Raw genomic sequence first — 18,074 nt, 5'->3', positions numbered from 1 at the left:
TACAGGTCATCTGACAATTTAATCAGTCCGTAGTAAATTTAGCAGAGCACCACCTTGCCAATCTCCCATAAATTTATGAGAAAATGGTCCAGGCCTTCAGGCTTTTAATACGTCTTCCTGATACATTCAGCTCTGTGACAAAATAGCCAGCATTTTTTTTTTGTATGTTATTGCTTTTGCATGAAGGGGTCATATGCAAAGAACTTAAGCTTTTAGCACTTCTTCCAGAAATATATATTTTTCTGTGGTGTGTATAGACTATTTATTTCTGATAGGTTGTACAAAGGAATGAAGGTGAGTGAAGACATAACTGTTGTAGAAAATTTCCTATCATGAATCACTGGCGGGGAAAAACAGAACCTGATTACAAGGAAAGTTGCATTTGTATGCAAGGCAAATAAAAGCCTTGTTCATGGCTCTGCCCGAAGAGTTAAGAGGCTCTGCAGACTATTTATATTTATGGCATTGCTGTTGAAAGTGCTTGGGAAGATGTACACCAGTTTGAAAATGTAGCACATTGAAATGGTTGTGCTTAAGTTTTCCAAGAAACCAGAAGCATTAAGTTTTCCAAATTCAAGCCAGAAGCATTTTAACATTGTTTTGATTACAGGAATATGTGCGAAAATTTGTTGACAATATGTAATTGACCTGACAATTCCTTATTTGCTTATTATTGCCTGAGAATGTTTCTTTTCCTAGAAAACAGTGAAGAAAAGCAGGGAGATGCTTTTATATACCCAAGTTCCTTTAAGTTCCATGTGCACATTACTGTACATACACCACCATGCCTGTCATCACCACTACTATACCAGCCTCAAAACTGTGGGACAGACCCACCACTGAACCCCCAGGGATCCCTTTTCTGGTCAGATAAGACAGAGCAGTGTGGGATGAAAGGAGAGGGAATCAAGTTTCATGAAGGGACGTGATTGGAAGTACTAAGCCACAGCGAGGGTCCAGAATTAATGTTTGCTGCCAAATTCTTGTTTCAAAGAGGATTTTTTTATCCTGTATGTGGGGAAACTGCTTGTTTTTCTACATATTTTATTAATCAATCAGATCTCCAGAACTTTTTGGCATCGTGTGAATTCTGCATAACTGATGCTCCCGAGAGAAGGAGGTAAATGGACAGAACTGTGGGGACATTTGTCCCGTTTATGAAATAGGATACCAAAAAACCGTCATGGGTGGAGGATGAATATGCAGAAATAAGTTGATTTTGTAGCTATAAGATTTATTTCATATCTAATTCAAAGCTTATTACAAAAATTACAGTTAGAGGCCATTTTTAATGGCAAGGTCTCATTGCTGCCAGTTTTCAGCTCACTATGGAGACTGATTCAAAATTTACATGCATACACATGTGGGTACACAGATGGTGAATTACAGATTTAACTCAATGGAGAGGCCAGGTGCTAAAAATACAAATTTGGGTAAAATGTGGAAGGAAGAACAGAATGAAAAAACTGACAGCTGTTTATTGTGTTGCTTTGACTAAATGTGACTCTTAACAGTCTGAAGAAGTAAGAGACCAGGCTAGAAAATGAAAAACTTGACAGAGGTAACAGTCTCTTGCAAAAGCCAGAGATATTCAAAGCTGACTACCTTATAATGAAGCTATCAGGTATGCTCTAGGTTTCTTAATCTTTTTTATGTGAAACCACATGGTGATGATGCTGCAAATACTTCCCTAGACATTTAAACTGGTGGGCTCCTCATTTAACAAGTACTTTTGTACAAGCCTGACCTCAGTGCCCACTGGGTGAAGGTTTATGTGGTTGCCTGGTGTACATACACAGGATCTAGATTTCAAGCACCAAGTACTGTAATGCCCTGTTTTTGGCCTGATCCAGCTGCTTAATGGCAATGGGAAGTTTCTTTTAAGATACCTTGGCCAGACAGAGGAAAAGGTAAAGACAGGGTTTTGTTTAAACTCTGATCATTCTGATTCAGTGAGGTCAAATTGCAAGCACAGCCTTGTGGCATTACCTCATTCCTAATTTTAAAAAATAGTGCTGCTCCAGCTTCTATCTCAGGGAAGCATTTATGATGAAAAGAGGTCCTTCAACATTTAATTCAACATATGTCTGAGCACAGAAGTAAACACAACCCTAAGCATGACCCTGAGAAGAAAAGGAATGTGCCATTGCATTTGTAGCTTGCAGACAAGAAAGCACAATGTCTCCTGGCAGTGCACAATGTCTCCTGGCCAAGAAAACATTTAGTGCCATGGTGATAAATGAGGCCTCTCCTTCTTTCTGACCCATCCAAAACATAGGTGGCTGGTCCAAGCTAAGATGCAGGGTCCCCAAAAAGCCAAAGGAAAGGCATGTCTACTGGACAATTTCTCCTGTCCCAGGACAGTTGCTTTAAGGTTGGTGCTGTCAGTCCACACGTAGCACAGCAATATTTGCTTCCCATACCAAAGGAACCTAAACAACTTTGCCCAGACAAGAGAAACAGCTGGGGTTCCATGTGCTCCGAGTCAGATACACCTCTGAAGAGGTTTGACTCCCAGCTGGCATCAGGCCACTGGTCTGAGCAGAAATGCCACAACAATGGAGAGAACCAGCAGGTGTTGCTTGTGTAAATTCTGTCCTAGTTACTAAGATTAATATACACTGTGCTATCTATTCCTGGCCACAGACCATGTTGACTGGTGGAAACAGGCCTGTGTTCTTTGTTCCCTCTCAAAGCAGATGTGGTCTCCAGGTCATATGGTGAGTGGGAAAATTGCTTGGGGGTGTGCCTACAAATATGAAAGGGATAAAAATTCTCTTTCAGCAGTTAGAGCTAGTTTGGATTCTCTGTGATGAAACTTCCAGAGGAAAAAAAACAGGCTGTTAGATCCTGCACTGAAGGAAAGGAAAAAGCCTGCCTGGGAATTGGTAAATGATCTGGGCAGAGCATAAACAGGCATTCACTAATAGGTCATGAGTTTGGTCACAAGTATAAATTATGTATTCCATGGTTTTGAGGAAGAAGGGAGGGTCAAGAGCTGCCAAAAAGTAGGATTTAGAAAACTTGATGAGCCAAAGCTTCACTTTGATCCTTTCACACATGGTGATTTGCCATGGCCAAAGGAGGGAGGCCCAGGGAACACTCATGATCTGTGGAGAAGACATGAACAGCTGAAGAATTGAATCAGAAATGACTTGTTGGTCTTTTGCAAGCGGGTGACATCTGGTAAAAATTAACTTGATCAGTGGGAAAATGAAATGCTATCACCAAGGAATACTGAAAAGACTGAAATAAACTTGCTTAATACAGTTAGGATTTTTCTATCAGAACAACTTTTCAAAGAATGACATCGCATTACTGACACTGAAATATTTTGCATAGTGACACTTTTTTTCAGCAAGCATCACACACAGGAGTGGCATTTCTGTCAGGGCAAGCACCCAAACAGGGGTCACAGCTCTGCCAGTCAGTCCCAGACTGCCACAGCCATTCAGACTGTCTCAAAGCTGGACATTTGGGACTTTTAAGGTACACAATTCCAACATATTCCAGTCATGTTCTAACTCCAGGACTGGGGACCCCAGAAGCATACAAGTTCCAGACTCCAACAGGAGACTCTTCCTGGGAAGCCCCTGGGAACTTACAGAATTTTCATTCTCTCTCCCTCTAAAGACCTAAATGGGTCTGTACAGCTGAGATATAACATCTCCCATTCCCCATCCCCCTGTGCTGCTGGCATGGAGAATGTAGAGAAATCTGGATTTGAGCCTAGGAAGAAGGGAGGGGTTGGAGAAGGTGTATTTTTTTATTACTATTATTATTTCTCATTATCCTATTCTTACTTGTGGTTGGCAGGAAATTAAAATTGAACTAATTTCCCCAAATCAAGTCTGTTTTGCTCATAACAGTATTTGGTAAATAATCTCTGTCTGTCCTTATCTTGTCACGTGAACTTTTGTGTATATTATCTGTGCCATGCAGAGTAGCTTTGGTGGGCACCTGCTGTCCAGCCAGGGTCAACCCACCACACTTTGTTCTGTTATGTGTGGGTCACTTCATGGAATCTGTGCATATTGAGCAACCAATAGTCAGCCATAACGTGAGCAGTCATTAACTGGAACAGAGGTGGGCACAGTGAGACCAGGTTTCCTCTCCTGAAAATCACCCAGCTCCCCAGATAAATGCAAGTCAGTACAGAAGACAACAACTAATGAGCATTTAAAGCAAGTGAGAAGTGGTTTCTGAGCTTCCTTTCTTCTGCTGATGACATTCAATCAAGGACAAACATTATGAGACATTATAGGAGCTGGAGGGAAAAGCTTCCGTACCAGAAGAAAATTTGTCTATGGGACAGTCAGTCTGCTCAATCACTGTATATTTTGCTAGCTGAACTAAAGGGCTTTTTTTGCTCTTACATTCAAACGTGGAGTGGATGTAGCACCAATTATGCAGTCAGGCACCTGTCAGTATATCTATGTGCCAAACACATGGATTGGACAGTGGAATTGGACCCAATTTGCAGTTGTTAAAAAACAAATAAAATAGAATTTTGCATTAAATCCACCACACAAGCCAGTCTGGTTTCATAGGAGCATTATTTAATGAAGGATAGGAAATATACAGTGTTCTTTGGGTGGCATCATAGCTAATGTTGAATCTGGGAGATTTTTTTAGGAGTGGATCTGATGTTGCAAAATTGGAGATTTTTAAAAGAGACTTGAGACTTCCCATCCTGCTTCTGCAGCACACCTCAACAAGGTATTTGTAAACATCAATCAAACATTACATGCTTGATTAGCACCTTAGTAACATGACTGAGTTACTGGAGGCCTCTAGAAATTGGACTGGTAACTTTTATTGTTGTAGTCTTCACTTTCTATGAGCAAGGGTTGTATCTCTGAAGAAGTTCCTCCTCCTTTTTTCTTCTGGCAGGCCCTGATGAGCCCTGTGAGCACAGCAGTAATGATGCCTCCAAACACAGCTGCTCCAACCAACCAAGCCCAGATCTGACGGGCTTGCTGAAGATAGGGTGTCAAAAAGTCTTGGAAAGACTGAAGGGCTTGAAAAATCAAAGAGAAAAAGAAAGATCATTTTACTTGATGCAATGTGTTGTCAGTTTATGGAAGTTCTATAATAGATAATACTGGAAGGCTGAGTATGAAGAGGCAAGAGTAGTAGAAATTATCAGAGAGCCACAAATAGTTTTAAACAAATCTCTTCAGCCCTGGTAGTCTATTTCTCAATCTTCATGTCCAACGCTGGCACAGAGTTCTCTGTCCCCAGTGTTCCTCACAGTTTTGTCAGAACTTCAGACTGTAACCCAAGAAGTTTGATACTGTATGAGCAAAGGTCCTGCTAGCTCAGCATCCTTTGGCAACAATAACTGAGGCAGGACACTAGATAGAGCTTAAGAAAAGGTCATCTATTACAATGCCTTCACAAAATACTTACCCAGCCTACAAAAAATTTGCAGGTCAGGGATTTCCTGAACCAGATGTTGTGTTATTGTGTGTAATAGTCATTGGAGGATTTTTTTTTCTCTTTCTATCATCTTTTCAAGATGCTCTTTGAACTTCTACCACAATTTTAGCAGCAAAAATATCCCTGTCTTTACTACATATTGAGTGGGGAAAAAAGTTTCCATTCACTAATTGTGAACCTGCATTCCACTTGCTTTGACAATTCCCCTGTAGACAACTATTCCACAGTAAACAACTATTCTGTGGTCATTCTGCACAACAAATCCTCTTTCTCTGGTGAATCCAGATGATCAGCTGTCAGATAATCAGCTGCCTTCTTGCTTTGTGATATGAATTTGTTCATCTTGCTATAGCTTAATGAATTATGAAAACCCTGCCATACAGGGTTCTCACTTCACAGCAGAGGCTGGAAAGAAACCTGTCCAAAATGCATCCAACAATGTGCTGGCTTGAATTTGAAAAATAGGAATACTTGTCCACTTGAGCCAAGGAGGATTTGGAATCCACATCTCCCAATTATTAGCTCTAAGACCATTATTAGCAGTAATTAATAGCTAGTAGGAAAAAGAAAAAGCACCTCTATGGGCACCTTCTCTAGAAACTCCCATGGTGGTTTATTTCTGAATGCTCTTTGTGCATCTGGACTGATTTAGATGTACTGAACCATATCTAGAATGTTGTACCCCCACAAATGCTGTAAATGTCTTCCTGTTATCTTGCATTTTCACTGGTGCCCAGAAAACAATCCATATATCCTCTTGGGTCATTGTACTTCCAAGAATATGCTGTTACATGCATTGTGCTTTGAAAAGACGCTGCCTCCCAGGGCCTGGCTAAGGGATGTAGCCCCGAAGCTGCCTGATTTGGTGTGGCCCCCTGACTACCCTCTATTAGTATTCCAGGTGGATAGGGGTGAGACTGAAGGAGAAGTAATCTTAAGGGGCTTCAGGGCAGTTAAAGGAGTTCAGATAGTATTCTCCTTGATTCCTTCAGTACTAGGGGAAAATACTGAAAGGAATAGGAAAACTCAACAGATCAATACACAGCCAAGAGGTTGGTGCCATAGGTGGAATTCTGGGGTTTCTGTCTGGGGTGTCTTTTACAGCACCAGGCCTGCTCATGTTAGATGGGGTACACCTGAGTCAGAGGGAGAAAAGAATCATGGGCCAGGAATTAGCAGGGTTGATAGAGAAGACTTTAAACTAGGTGTGATAGAGGAGTGGGATAGTTGGCTTCTGCCATTTCTTGTGTGTTTGTTGTTCACTGGTTGTGTACCTCTGGGTGTTCACAAGAAATACCTCTGACTTCCACAATCAATACTAGAAAGATGAGCTAGGGGAGATTCAAGTTATGGAGTCCCTCAGTCAGCTTTAAGGCATAGTTACTTGTCTTTGTAGTGGTGAAAATTTCCCAGCTCCTACAGATTTCATCAGTCTCCTCATTATTACAACTTGGAAAATCTCTTTTAATGGAAAGATTGTCAAGCACTGGAACAAGCTGCAGATGGAAGTAGTAGAGTCACCACCCCTGGAAGTGTTCAAAAATCATTTGGGTGTGGTGCTAGGGTATAGTTTAGTGGGCTTGACAGTGCTGGTGTTATGGTTTGACTTCATGATCGTAGAAGTCTTTTCTAATCTAAATGATTCTGTAATTCTATAAAACTCTTCCCACTGGGAGAGGGAGATTTTCTGGGCAAAAGTCAAGACTGCATCTGTAAATTTATCTGTTTTCATTTCTGAAAAAAAAAGGAAAAAAAATTAAAAAAAAAATCTTAGTCCAGGTGGTGAAATATAGGTCTTGAAACAACTCTTAGCAGAGTAACTTCTTTTGACAGCTATTGTTAGGTGGTGCCGTTAATCTTCCAAATCTCTGTTACTGATACTGACTCATGTTTGTTTTCAGGCAGCCATGCAGGTTTTGGTCATTTTACAGCTCATGGTTTTCATGTCAGGGAAAGCTGGGTGTCTGCTACAGCTTCTGCTCAGAGCAGCTCCCCAGTAGCTACACTGTGACATGTGCCTTGGAGTCCTGAGGGATGGATTTCCATACACACTGTTTGACACCACTTCTGCTTCAGCACTGTCATATATATGAAAATAAATGAAGCTGCAATTAAAACTCTGTACTACACAGATTTGCTTTGCAGTGGAAAGCAGAGCTACAGGCACCAGTTTTTCCTCAGGGACACAACAACAATATAATTTAGCATTAAAAAGCCGTTTTGTCATTGGATTCTTTCCAAGTTTTATTTCTTGTAACTAGCCTCACCACACTCTTTGTAATCCTACTTCATCTCTTCTAAGTTGTTGGTACTGTAACTCAGAACTGCAGCTCTTCACAGAGTCATAGAATTGTCAACATTGGAAGAGACCTCCAAGGCCATCTAGTCCACCTGTCAACACAGAACCACCAAAATTGCCCCCAAACCACTTTATTCAAGAGCAAACAAGACAGATTTTGAGAATAGAAATGAGCCAGATCTTGTGTGCTCATTCCTCATTCTGTCTTGTTGTCTTCCTTTGCCTTACCTCTTCTTCCTTATCTGAAAGATCTGCAGAAATACTGCCTTTTCTTGATGACCCAGATCTTTTTTACTGACTTTTTTTTTCTTTCATAAATGTTTCCTACTTGACCAGTACTTCCTGTTTGCCAATCACAGACTTTCTCTTCTCCTAAAGAAAAGTCTGTATTTATACACTGGAGTGAGAAAATCTGTGTCTGTAATTTGAAAGTCCAATCATTTTGCATTTGTAACCAGTTTTTCCCTTCAGATAAGAAATAGCTTAAGCTTGCTTCTTCTCAGCAAGATTAACAAGGGGTTGAGCGACATCTGAGGATTATCTGGGCTTTCTGAACAAGGTTGAATTTCATTCATTGTGTTGATCTTCCAGAATAATTAAGGAACTACTTTCCTTACCTCTGTTAAAAACATGGGCAGAATTTAATAGGATTTTCTTTTTCTGAGGACTATGTGCTCCCATGGGAAAAAGCAAGAGTCCAAAAGGCAACAGAAATTAATTATTGGATGGTAAGTATTTTACCATTTCCTTCCTCTTGCAGTACAATTTCAGGATCCAGAATTCCTGAAAGTCATGATATTTGCCACTTATGTCTGAGTTGTACAATTCTAGCAATAAGAGGAGTTTAGGAAACTAATGTCTGATTAAAAAATATGTTTATGTGTTTCTGGTCTTGATCTGGCTGTTTCATGAGCTTATATTCCAGCACCTGGACTAAGTATTTTCTGCATCTCATTCCCCAGTCTGTCCATACATCCAGGACTGTCCCATCTCAGGTGCAGAATCTTACACTTCCCCTTTTTTGAACCTTATATGATTAGTGATTGCTCAGTCCTCTAATTTGCTGAGGTCTCTCTGCAGGGTCTCCCTGCCTTCAAGGGAGCCAACAGCTCCTCCCAGTTTTGTATAGTCTTCAGATTTGCTTAGTATCACTTCCAGTCCTGTGGCCAAGTAATTTATGAAGATGTTGAAGAGCACAAGACTGAGGATTGAGGCCTGCAGAACCCACTAATGAGAGGTCCTCAGTCTGATGTCACCCCATTCCCCATAACCCTTTCTGACTGACCCATGATCCATTTGCTCACCCATCACATATATGAAACCAGAAAAGTGAGAAAAGCAGGTGCAATTAAGGATTATATTCAGGAAAAAATCTGGAATTAGAAGGATTTTTTTATCTTCTCATATGACAGACATATTCCAGGTTATAGGCAACAAATTTTACATTTCCACTTTTACCCAAAATTATGATGTTACCTGGTTCTTGCAGATATTCATAGTCATACCCCAGCTCTCTTGAGGGTTTAAAAAATTCTCCATTTCTGTAAAGAGGGATGAAGGGGACCATGTAATTTTCTCGATTGTGCCCAATTGGTGCATTAGCTGCTGGATATACTTCTAGCATGGGCCTGTGTCTTCTTAACCATCGTTCAAAAATGCTGTGGAAGAGAAAGCATGCTAATTAATGATGGGAATTAGCAGAATTTTTCTTCTTGAAGATTAGAATATAGTGATGGGGTTTTTTAAAATGCTGGAGACAGAGTTGCATGCAACGTCTTGTATTTGTGTGTGTAATGCTTTCCAAATTTGGTGTTATCCACTTCAGTGCTGAGTTCCTATGCAAGCCTACAAAAAGAAAATGCCTGTGCTGCTGCAAAGAGTCTGAATGTGCTTTTAAATTCCATAAATGTGAATCACTTTCTTTCTGTGCTCAGCAGTTCATGGGGTTGTGAGGAATAGAGAGAAAAGGATTAAAGACCTCACTCCTTCCTCCTCACTCTCAGAAACATTTGTAGCTAGTTGTGAATGGTCTTGTTTTGAGCTGCTCTGTCCTGTTCCTCTTCCTCTAATTTCTTAGCAAGGGTTTTCAATGAAGTATGAGTTACATCATGATCCTTTGGACATCACCAGAGGAGTGGAAACATCTGAGGAAGAAGTGATAAGCTGACAAAGCAGGTCAGCTGTCAGTAAAGTGTCTTTCTCCAGCCAGAGCTTCTTCATTGACCTTATTGTTGGCACTGTTGTTCAACACTCCTTTCTCCCAGCTGCTGTGCAGCTTTATTTTACCTCTTCTTAAATATGTTATCCCAGAGGCACTGCAGTGTCAAGCTTTGGCCAGTGTCAGGTCTGTCTTGCAGCCAGCTGAAACAGTTTCTGACGCCTTCTGACAGAAGCCAACCCTGTAGCCCCCTAATTGCCAAAACCTTGCCATGTAAACCCAATAGAAGATGTTCCCGACACCTCCAGCCTCAGCTGCTCCATTCCATATGTATCTTCCAAAATTTCTTCCATTAGCTCTCTGTCAGCACAGGGCTGTGTGTCTGCTCTTTAACTTGAATGCAGAAAGCTTAAAGGCTGCAGCAAGGGAAGTATATAGTGGCATTTTCAACTTAACTACTGAATGTGTTTGGAAAGCAAAATTAAGAACCTTCCAAAACATTCTCAGTTCTCCTCCCTTTGAGCTTTTTCTGGTCAACTCTTCACTTTCAATCCTCAAATCCTTTCTCTGATCCCTTTTTGTTTATTCACCTGAGTGTGCCAGGATGGAGGGAAGGTGGAAAAGTGATGCAGGGCAAGCAGATGCAGGTATCTTCTGCATGAAGGAAGAGGACTCCATACTAAATCCAGAGATACTGGTGAGAGGTTATTATCAACATCAGGCTCAGGAAGGGATCACTGGATTCATTTATCAGTTATAAGGGATAGAAATGGTCTAAAGAGACTTGCAAATTGTGCTTTAATGGAGATCTTAGCTCAACATTTGCTCCTCCCCAACACTAGCCACTGACCGGAGGACGTGGACTTCCCTCCCCTGTTCCCCCCCAGGGACTGTTCAGGGATTCAGGTTATCTCAGAAATACAGTCTCCAAATGCAAGTGCTCAGGGGTATGAGGATCTCTGCAGGTTATCAAGGAATTCTGCCAGCAGATTTCTACCTCTTATCTTTGGGCAGAAATATTGAGAAACACTCTGCATAGCCCACCAAATTAAAGCCCTCTCATACTCATCAAAATAGATGTAGGGCCAAAATCTTAGTTCTCTTTTTAGGATCAAAACCTCCAATAAATGATAACATGATTGTGATCATACACCTTGTCTACCCTTTACAATGCAGGTATTAATTTTGATTAAAATCTTCATGTCTCTCTTCTGCAGTTAATTTCATCAATCCTGTCTGGAAAAACTCTTATCTGAATAATAATGTTTAGTTGAAGCTTTCAGATGGATAAGTTTAAACAATATGAAGACTTCAGCTGGCATTATCTCAAGAAAGTTTGAACAGAAACTCTGTAATCTTTGGAGAACAGCATGAAGAAATTCAGTAATCACTAAAAATGACATAGAATATAAAGGAGTAATTTAGCTTGAGGAGAGGTGAGATGTGGGGAAATGTTGTACTCTAGTCTTTTCCCTGCCTGGCTTTTACTCATGCCTTGGATAAAGTGCCCTGACTATCAGAGCCTTCTTTTCCTAGCAGTTGTAGATGGGAGCTGAGATAGCTCTTCTCAGCACATTTAGAGGTGCGGAGATTATGGTTGTGGGAACATGATAATAATTTAAGAAGGCAGAGGTAGGACTTGGATCAGGCTTTTAATGTCTGGTGATGATCTGTACCCTAACTTTGGAATGCTCAATCTGAGGTACTTCCTGGGGCCTGATTTTTAGAAAATGCTGAGCAGTCACAATCTGAAAATTCAGAGGGCTGATGAGCGCACGGTTCAGAGCTAAAACTCATTGTTTGCCTGTAATAGCTTTGCAAGAGATGCCCTGAAAGTCAGCATCCTTACTGCATGAATTAAGTGTTGCTGTTGCATAAGATGTTTTAATAAGAATCCTTAGGCCAGTAATCTTTCAAGGAATGCAAATGCAAAACATTTCCATGGAAATGAACATATGTACTTTTGGATTCCTTCATTTGCAGCGTGGCTCCCACATGAGGTATCAAACTTTGCTTAGCAGTAGCAGGAGCATTGAATTGCCTGCCTTTGCAGCTGATCTTTAGGTTCAGATGTGATCATATGCCTCTAAATCCTGATGTGATGAGTTTTGCTGATGCACACAGTCATGTTGCACAATTCATTGAGTTATTTGGGAACAGTTCTCTCCATTAGCTGGCACAAGATCTTATAATCTTGGCTGAAATCTCTTTCATTGGACATATCTGTATATCACCATAGAAATCTCAGAAACATTCTTTAAAGCTTTAAGAGTCACATTTTCTTTTACTTCACTCAGAACAGCTAGGCATGTGCATTTATCTTTTAGTAGTCTTTGGTTTTTTGATTTTGGGTTTTATGTGACGCTTTGAAAGATTAGGATCATATTCTGCTTGCTATTAAAATGATTGGATGAAGTTGCGTTTATTATTTCAATTTAAAGGCTTGTTCTCAGCTTGTTCAGTAAGATAGACTCAAAACACTATTTTCTCCTGGCCAGATAATGCATGGTGATTTGTATTTTCAAGAGAGTGTTCATGGATTTTTTAAATTTTGTGTGAGAAAATTGACAGATGTAGTATATCAGTAATATTTTTACATGTACATCATCTGTTTGTATTCCTCCTTTTAAAGGGGGCACTTTTGGGGGCACTGCCATTTCCCTTCCTGACTCATATATTTTAAGTCATGGAAGAAGAACCTTACTCTTGCTTTTCAAGACTCCTGACTCATATTTTAAGTCATGGAAGAAGAACCTTACTCTTGCTTTTCAAGAACAGTTTCCCAGCCTAATGGAAAAAGAAAACTCCCAATGACATCCAGCTGGGGAGAAAAACCCATAGACAGGGCACAACTTCATCTGTATTGGTAAACTACAAATGGTTCTCCTTGGGCACCATAAGCCATTTCATATCAGAGAGTTACATTTCATGACTCCCCAGCCAAGTCCATTAACTCTCTTAATACATTTTTAAGGAAAACTGAAATACTGAAGTAGCCTATGGCTTTTGCTGTTAGCCAGGTAGTGACACTGGCACAGTGCTCCTGTCCTTGGGGACTTAATTGAAAAGATTTGGGCCAAAAAAAAAGTGTATTTGGAGAAAGTAATCATGCTGTCTTTTGTTTCAGAGTGACCACTAAGTCAAACATTGTAGAATACCTTTTTCTTCAAATAAGGTGCTTTCTCCAGCCCTGACTATATTTAAGGCAGTTAGCATCAAGTGTTCTCTCTGTCATGCAGGGCTGTCCTTTCCTGAAGGCAGAGAGAACACATCAGAACAGCTATGATGGATCACTGCAATTCTTCCATGTGCCTTGATCTACAAAGACAGTTGTTTAATCCAATAACAGGCAGGTGGTTTCCATGACACAAAGAAATCAGTGTTCCCATCATCAGATGTTGATCTGCTTACAGTTGATTGAAGTTTTTCTTTTCTTCCCCTACGCAGTCATGTAAGTTATTTCCCTTTAGCATCTTGAAAATATGTGGTTGTTTCCTGTTCTTTTCTCAGGAGCTGCAGCCTTGGAAGAGCTTAGGTCTGCAAAATTAATGCTACATGCAGAGAGACAAAATGCTGAGGTAATTAGCTGGTCCCTTCATGGAGTGACAAAGCTCCTGGTAGAAAAGCCAGGTTTGTGGCAAAGCAGCAGACATTAACTCCCTCAAATTGTTCATTATCTTGGCAAACCACTGCTCTTATATTCTCTTCATATGAACCTCTGCATCCTTTCCTGGACCTGAGAGCCTAACAAAGCAGGAGCATGAGGTAAGGGCATCTTCAGGGGCATTTTATTCCATACTGCCTCCCTTTCTTGACATAATTTAACTAAAGGTAACAAAAGGGACATCTAAAGTTCAGATCAGGCTCTGCTATATCCAGTCTCCATACTAATTGTGCAAAAAAAAAAAAAAAAAAAAGAGTACTGGACATAAGTTTAGTGAGAAGGAGAGAAATCTCTCTGGCTCCTGCAGAAGTCTGGTTGGTTACTTTTTCTTTCTCAGCATCTAGACAAAGAGAGCAAGCAGATCAGTAGCTATTTGTATAGCTGGAAGTGATATTTTCCAGAGGCTTTTTGAGCATTGCAATTTCAGCTAGACTGGCATCACTCGGGAGATGTTGGCAGTGCTGTGGAAGCAGATGGGATGTGAGCGTGGTGGGAAGACAAGGCGGGATAAATGGAAGAAGAGAAGAGCTAACCAAAAGTTGTCAGGAATTTTATTCAGAGAATGGAAATGGAAAGAACCTGGCCTAACAGCAATAAACCATAAATCCTTGAGGATGATAGGTCTACCTAGAAGGGTCACAGGCAATCAAAGCTTAAGAAATAGAAATTTAAAACATGGAAAATAAGTAAATTAAATAGAGGTTAGTCTCCTGATAGCCCTAATACCCTTTGTATTTCCTCCCCAGCAAGCAAAGTTGACTTGAAAAGGGTAGTTTTTATTTAAAAGCATTGGGTAGATTAAAAAATAATTCTGTCTAGATTAGAGAAAATACTGTTTGCATTTGGAAAACTTTTTCCTTCTCTTGAAGAAATCAAAGTGCCCAAACTGAATGTCCTAAATAAGAGGTCTAAGAACTGAAAGAGATTGGAGAATAATTTGAATTTTGGAAGATGCCCTGTCTCACATTTAGTGCTCAGAGAGGCTCAATCTCTCTGAAATGCATTTCCAAAGGAGAAATTATTTTGTAGTGGGTGTAGCATCAAAGTAATTACTAGATTATGATAATCAGCACCCTATGCAAAGGTTATTTTTGTCATAGGAAACAGAATTTTAATATTGTAGAATGCATTTAGACAACTGTAGATTAAAATAAGGCTCAGGTTTATATTTAAACCTTGGAAAAATTGATCATGGGGCATGATGAGTTCACTGTCACTTAAGCTCTGATTCAGTCACAAGCCATGTTTGATGCAGAAATAGCTAAGGAAGGTAATCAGGTCAGAGGATTCCCAAAAATCATAAAGGCAAAGAATATTTTTCTTGCATATTGAAAAATTCTTAGAGTCTCTTGCAGTCTCTTTATTCTACACAAAACAGGCAGTGAGTAAAAATAACTGACCTAAATTCATACCAGACACACTGTAGGGGAATGGGACCTCAGTTGTGGGGCCAGTTTATACCAAACTGTGGAACCTCTAAGAGTTAGGTTATACCACTGCAAAGCATGGAGTCTTGATTTTATTTAAATTTTTTCTGTATATCTGTATATGGGTCACTATAATTGCTGATAAAACTGCTGATATGCTTAATACTTGTGTGTACCAGCTCTAATAGGTTCCAAGGTATTGGTATGTGGTAAAAGGTAATAATGATGCCTACCTGGTAGGTAGATGCTTTGTCAGTTTAAATTTTTCATTCAGGGAAAATATACTTAGCTTTTGCAAAACATTTTAGTGTGAGATGGTGAAAATTAAAGCCACCTATAAAAGACATAGATATATCACTTCTATTTAATTGTGTATAAATAGAATTAAGTGGGTTTTTTCATTCTGCTCCATACATACCAGGTTATACAAAGTGAAATTGAATGAGCCATAGTGGAAAATTAATTTAAAAACCCCAACACACAAACCCACCTTGGTTTAATGAGTGGTGGGAAAATAGGATTGATTTGAGGATGATTTAAAAAAGGCCACCAATATATATTTTCTTACTGAAAATATGAATTCATATTATTTTATGAATAATATATGCAATATGATTATAACTAATGAAAGGATGAGCCAAGAAATAACTGGGTTTATGCTGCCAGTGGGAAATACCAGGCAGAGTATAAAAGCATTGCTGTATGTAGGCTGGGTTCCTTCCTACTCTTCCAGATAGTGTTGTGCACTCTGAAAAAGATACTGCTCACAGGAAGGAAATCTTAAAATCTAGAACAAGCAGAGTAAAAAAATAAGAGTTGGCATTTTTCTTTATCATTTTTCAAAGCGTCCTTTTAAGGGTCATTTCCCAAGTGTGCTACCACAGACATGAGCAGAGGTACTCTTGACAGAGTGTAAGAGAAGAAACCAGACCTTAAATATCCATTTCTAAGATTGAGCCACCTCAAAGGCACTGGTTCATAGTGTAAACTGTCCCTTCAGGAAGATTTAACAAAAAAATTAATCCAGTGTGTTTTACCTTGTGATGAGGGACAGATGGAGAGAGGTGAAGGGGGAAGAAGAGGGTTCAGTTCCTCTGTATGAATTTCTGCCATACAACAAGGAACAAGAGGGTGTGCCCAGTGGGAGGACTACAGTCACCTTATGGTGAAGGCTCATGGTCATTCTGGGTCCTTTGCACTGCAGGGGACACAGTACAGATTTTCTTCTACCCCCTTGTCCTCACTTTCCTTGTAAGCATTTGCACAACCATGCCATAAGCAGGAGTAAGGAAGTGCTTTGGTTTAAAACCAAACCTCCCCTTTATTTTCATTTGTTCTGGGATAGTTTAGGTGAGATAAAGCCATGGATCTGATTCATTATTCTTTTGTGTGATGGCCAGTACCAGCACAAGGGAGAAACTGAGGTGAGCATCTCTGGGTAGCACTTCTTATCAAGCAGGACTTTTCTTCTTCCTAACCTATGTGCTAGGTCAAACTGGCTTAAAGCAACATGGAAATTTTGCTCTTTGTTTCTCAATAGCCTGATAAACATGTGCCTCAGCTGAGCCTGCACTCAGTATTAACCACTCAGCTGCTAGATGTCTGCTTTGTAATGCACTAATAAATTTGTCAGGTTCAAATCCAAAGCCGTGTCCTTTGTTGTGCCAGGTTTGACATAGAGACTTTAATTCCTCATCTCCAGTTGTGAGATGAGATGAGGTCAGACTGACTATGCCAGAAGGAATACAGAACATTGTTGCTTAGAGCTCATTTATACAATTTATTTCAGTATCATAAGATGTGACATGCTGTAGAAGAAATCTGGCAAGCAACACGTATTTGAATTTGGAAAGAAAAGAAAAAGGAAATAAATTGAAGAAAGCTGAAATGCCAGCCCAAGGACTGTGATTACACAGTAGTCATCACTTTAAAAGTTGGCACTAGTCAGCTCGTATTGCAAAGTCACCTCAGGTAATTCCCATCCCAAGCATTTGGGAGAAAGATTGGTGCTTCAGTCCTGGAAGAGGTGCTGATGCTTAGGTTGTAAAGTCAAGGCACTGTACTGTTTGCCAATGTATGCAGTTATATTGCAGTATTCTTTTTTGTTCTTTTTGTTTTAAGTTGGCTAAAGACACTACAGGGACTCTCAGGAAGGTTGTAAACAAATTACACCATCATAATGCAAGTGTCTGATTAAAAATTAAGATGCTGCCCTCAGTTATTGTGAAAGCCCATCCAAAGCCTTTGAGGCTCTGTCCCCCACTGGTGAATCACTGCTGAGGATTGCCCTGGGTTACAGTGCTTTTTCTGTCTAGTCCCAGCTGCTGGAGAACATCCAGGGGCTTCCATCATCAATTCCAAGCTGCAGCTTGCAGCAAGGATCTTTGGACAACTTTGCCTCTTCCCCAACCTTTGTAGTACCTCTGTGAAGTTACTCCTGTGCCAGTCCCTGGGCCAGCCACCAGAGACACCTGTGCATGCATGCACACCTGCATGTGCCTGCTTGTGGGTGAGGCAGCTGCAGGTCAGGGGCTTGGGTTAGTGACTACATTGGGTGCCTAAGGCCAGTTACTGGGGAACGTAGGCTGTGTATGTATATATCTTTATATAGATGTATATTTTCCCATAACAGGCTTTCATCATGGTCAGCCAAACAGGTAAAGAGGATGACGCTGTTGGTGCTGTTGGAATTTTGTGTGAGTGCTGCATTTTTTGCATTGATCTGCATATCTGGTCAAGCATGTTTGCATATATGCGTACACATATATATACACCTAGTGTGCGTGTGTGTGTGAGGTTGGGAATACATTCTCAACCTCAGTACTGGTTGCACCCAAGAGCATGAAGCTGTGGTAGCCATAGCAGCTTGGGCTTCTAGATTTGTCAACACTTAAAAGATAGACTTGCATGAAACAGAAAGAAAAGAGGATGTTTTAGCCTGGCAGAAATGTCTTCCCACATAATGGAAGACACAGCAGTGCTTCTGATTTTTTTTCTCAGAGCATGTATTCCCCATGTAGATCAATTATATGCATCTGAAAGATGAATATTCATTTTCAGGAAAGATCTGGCCTACTTCATTTT

At 40.3% G+C, this 18,074-nt stretch overlaps 1 protein-coding gene across 1 annotated transcript in view; it reads right to left on the bottom strand.

Annotated features, from left to right (window-relative positions):
• Positions 1–4,537: 4,537 nt before the first annotated feature.
• The window catches only part of TYR (tyrosinase), a 42,091-nt gene continuing 28,554 nt past the window's right edge, over positions 4,538–18,074 (bottom strand). The window contains exons 4-5 of the mRNA XM_053935158.1: positions 9,218–9,399; positions 4,538–5,020 (exon numbers count right to left, since the gene is read on the bottom strand). Of these exons, the coding sequence (XP_053791133.1) occupies positions 4,794–5,020; positions 9,218–9,399 (409 nt within the window). The 3' untranslated portion in view covers positions 4,538–4,793. The remainder of the gene's footprint in view (positions 5,021–9,217; positions 9,400–18,074) is intronic.

Source organism: Vidua chalybeata, chromosome 2 (assembly GCF_026979565.1).
Source record: "Vidua chalybeata isolate OUT-0048 chromosome 2, bVidCha1 merged haplotype, whole genome shotgun sequence".
NCBI classification, from domain to species: Eukaryota; Metazoa; Chordata; class Aves; order Passeriformes; family Viduidae; genus Vidua; species Vidua chalybeata.
Note: the sequence above shows the minus strand (reverse complement) of the source record. Positions and strands in the feature narration are given on the sequence as shown.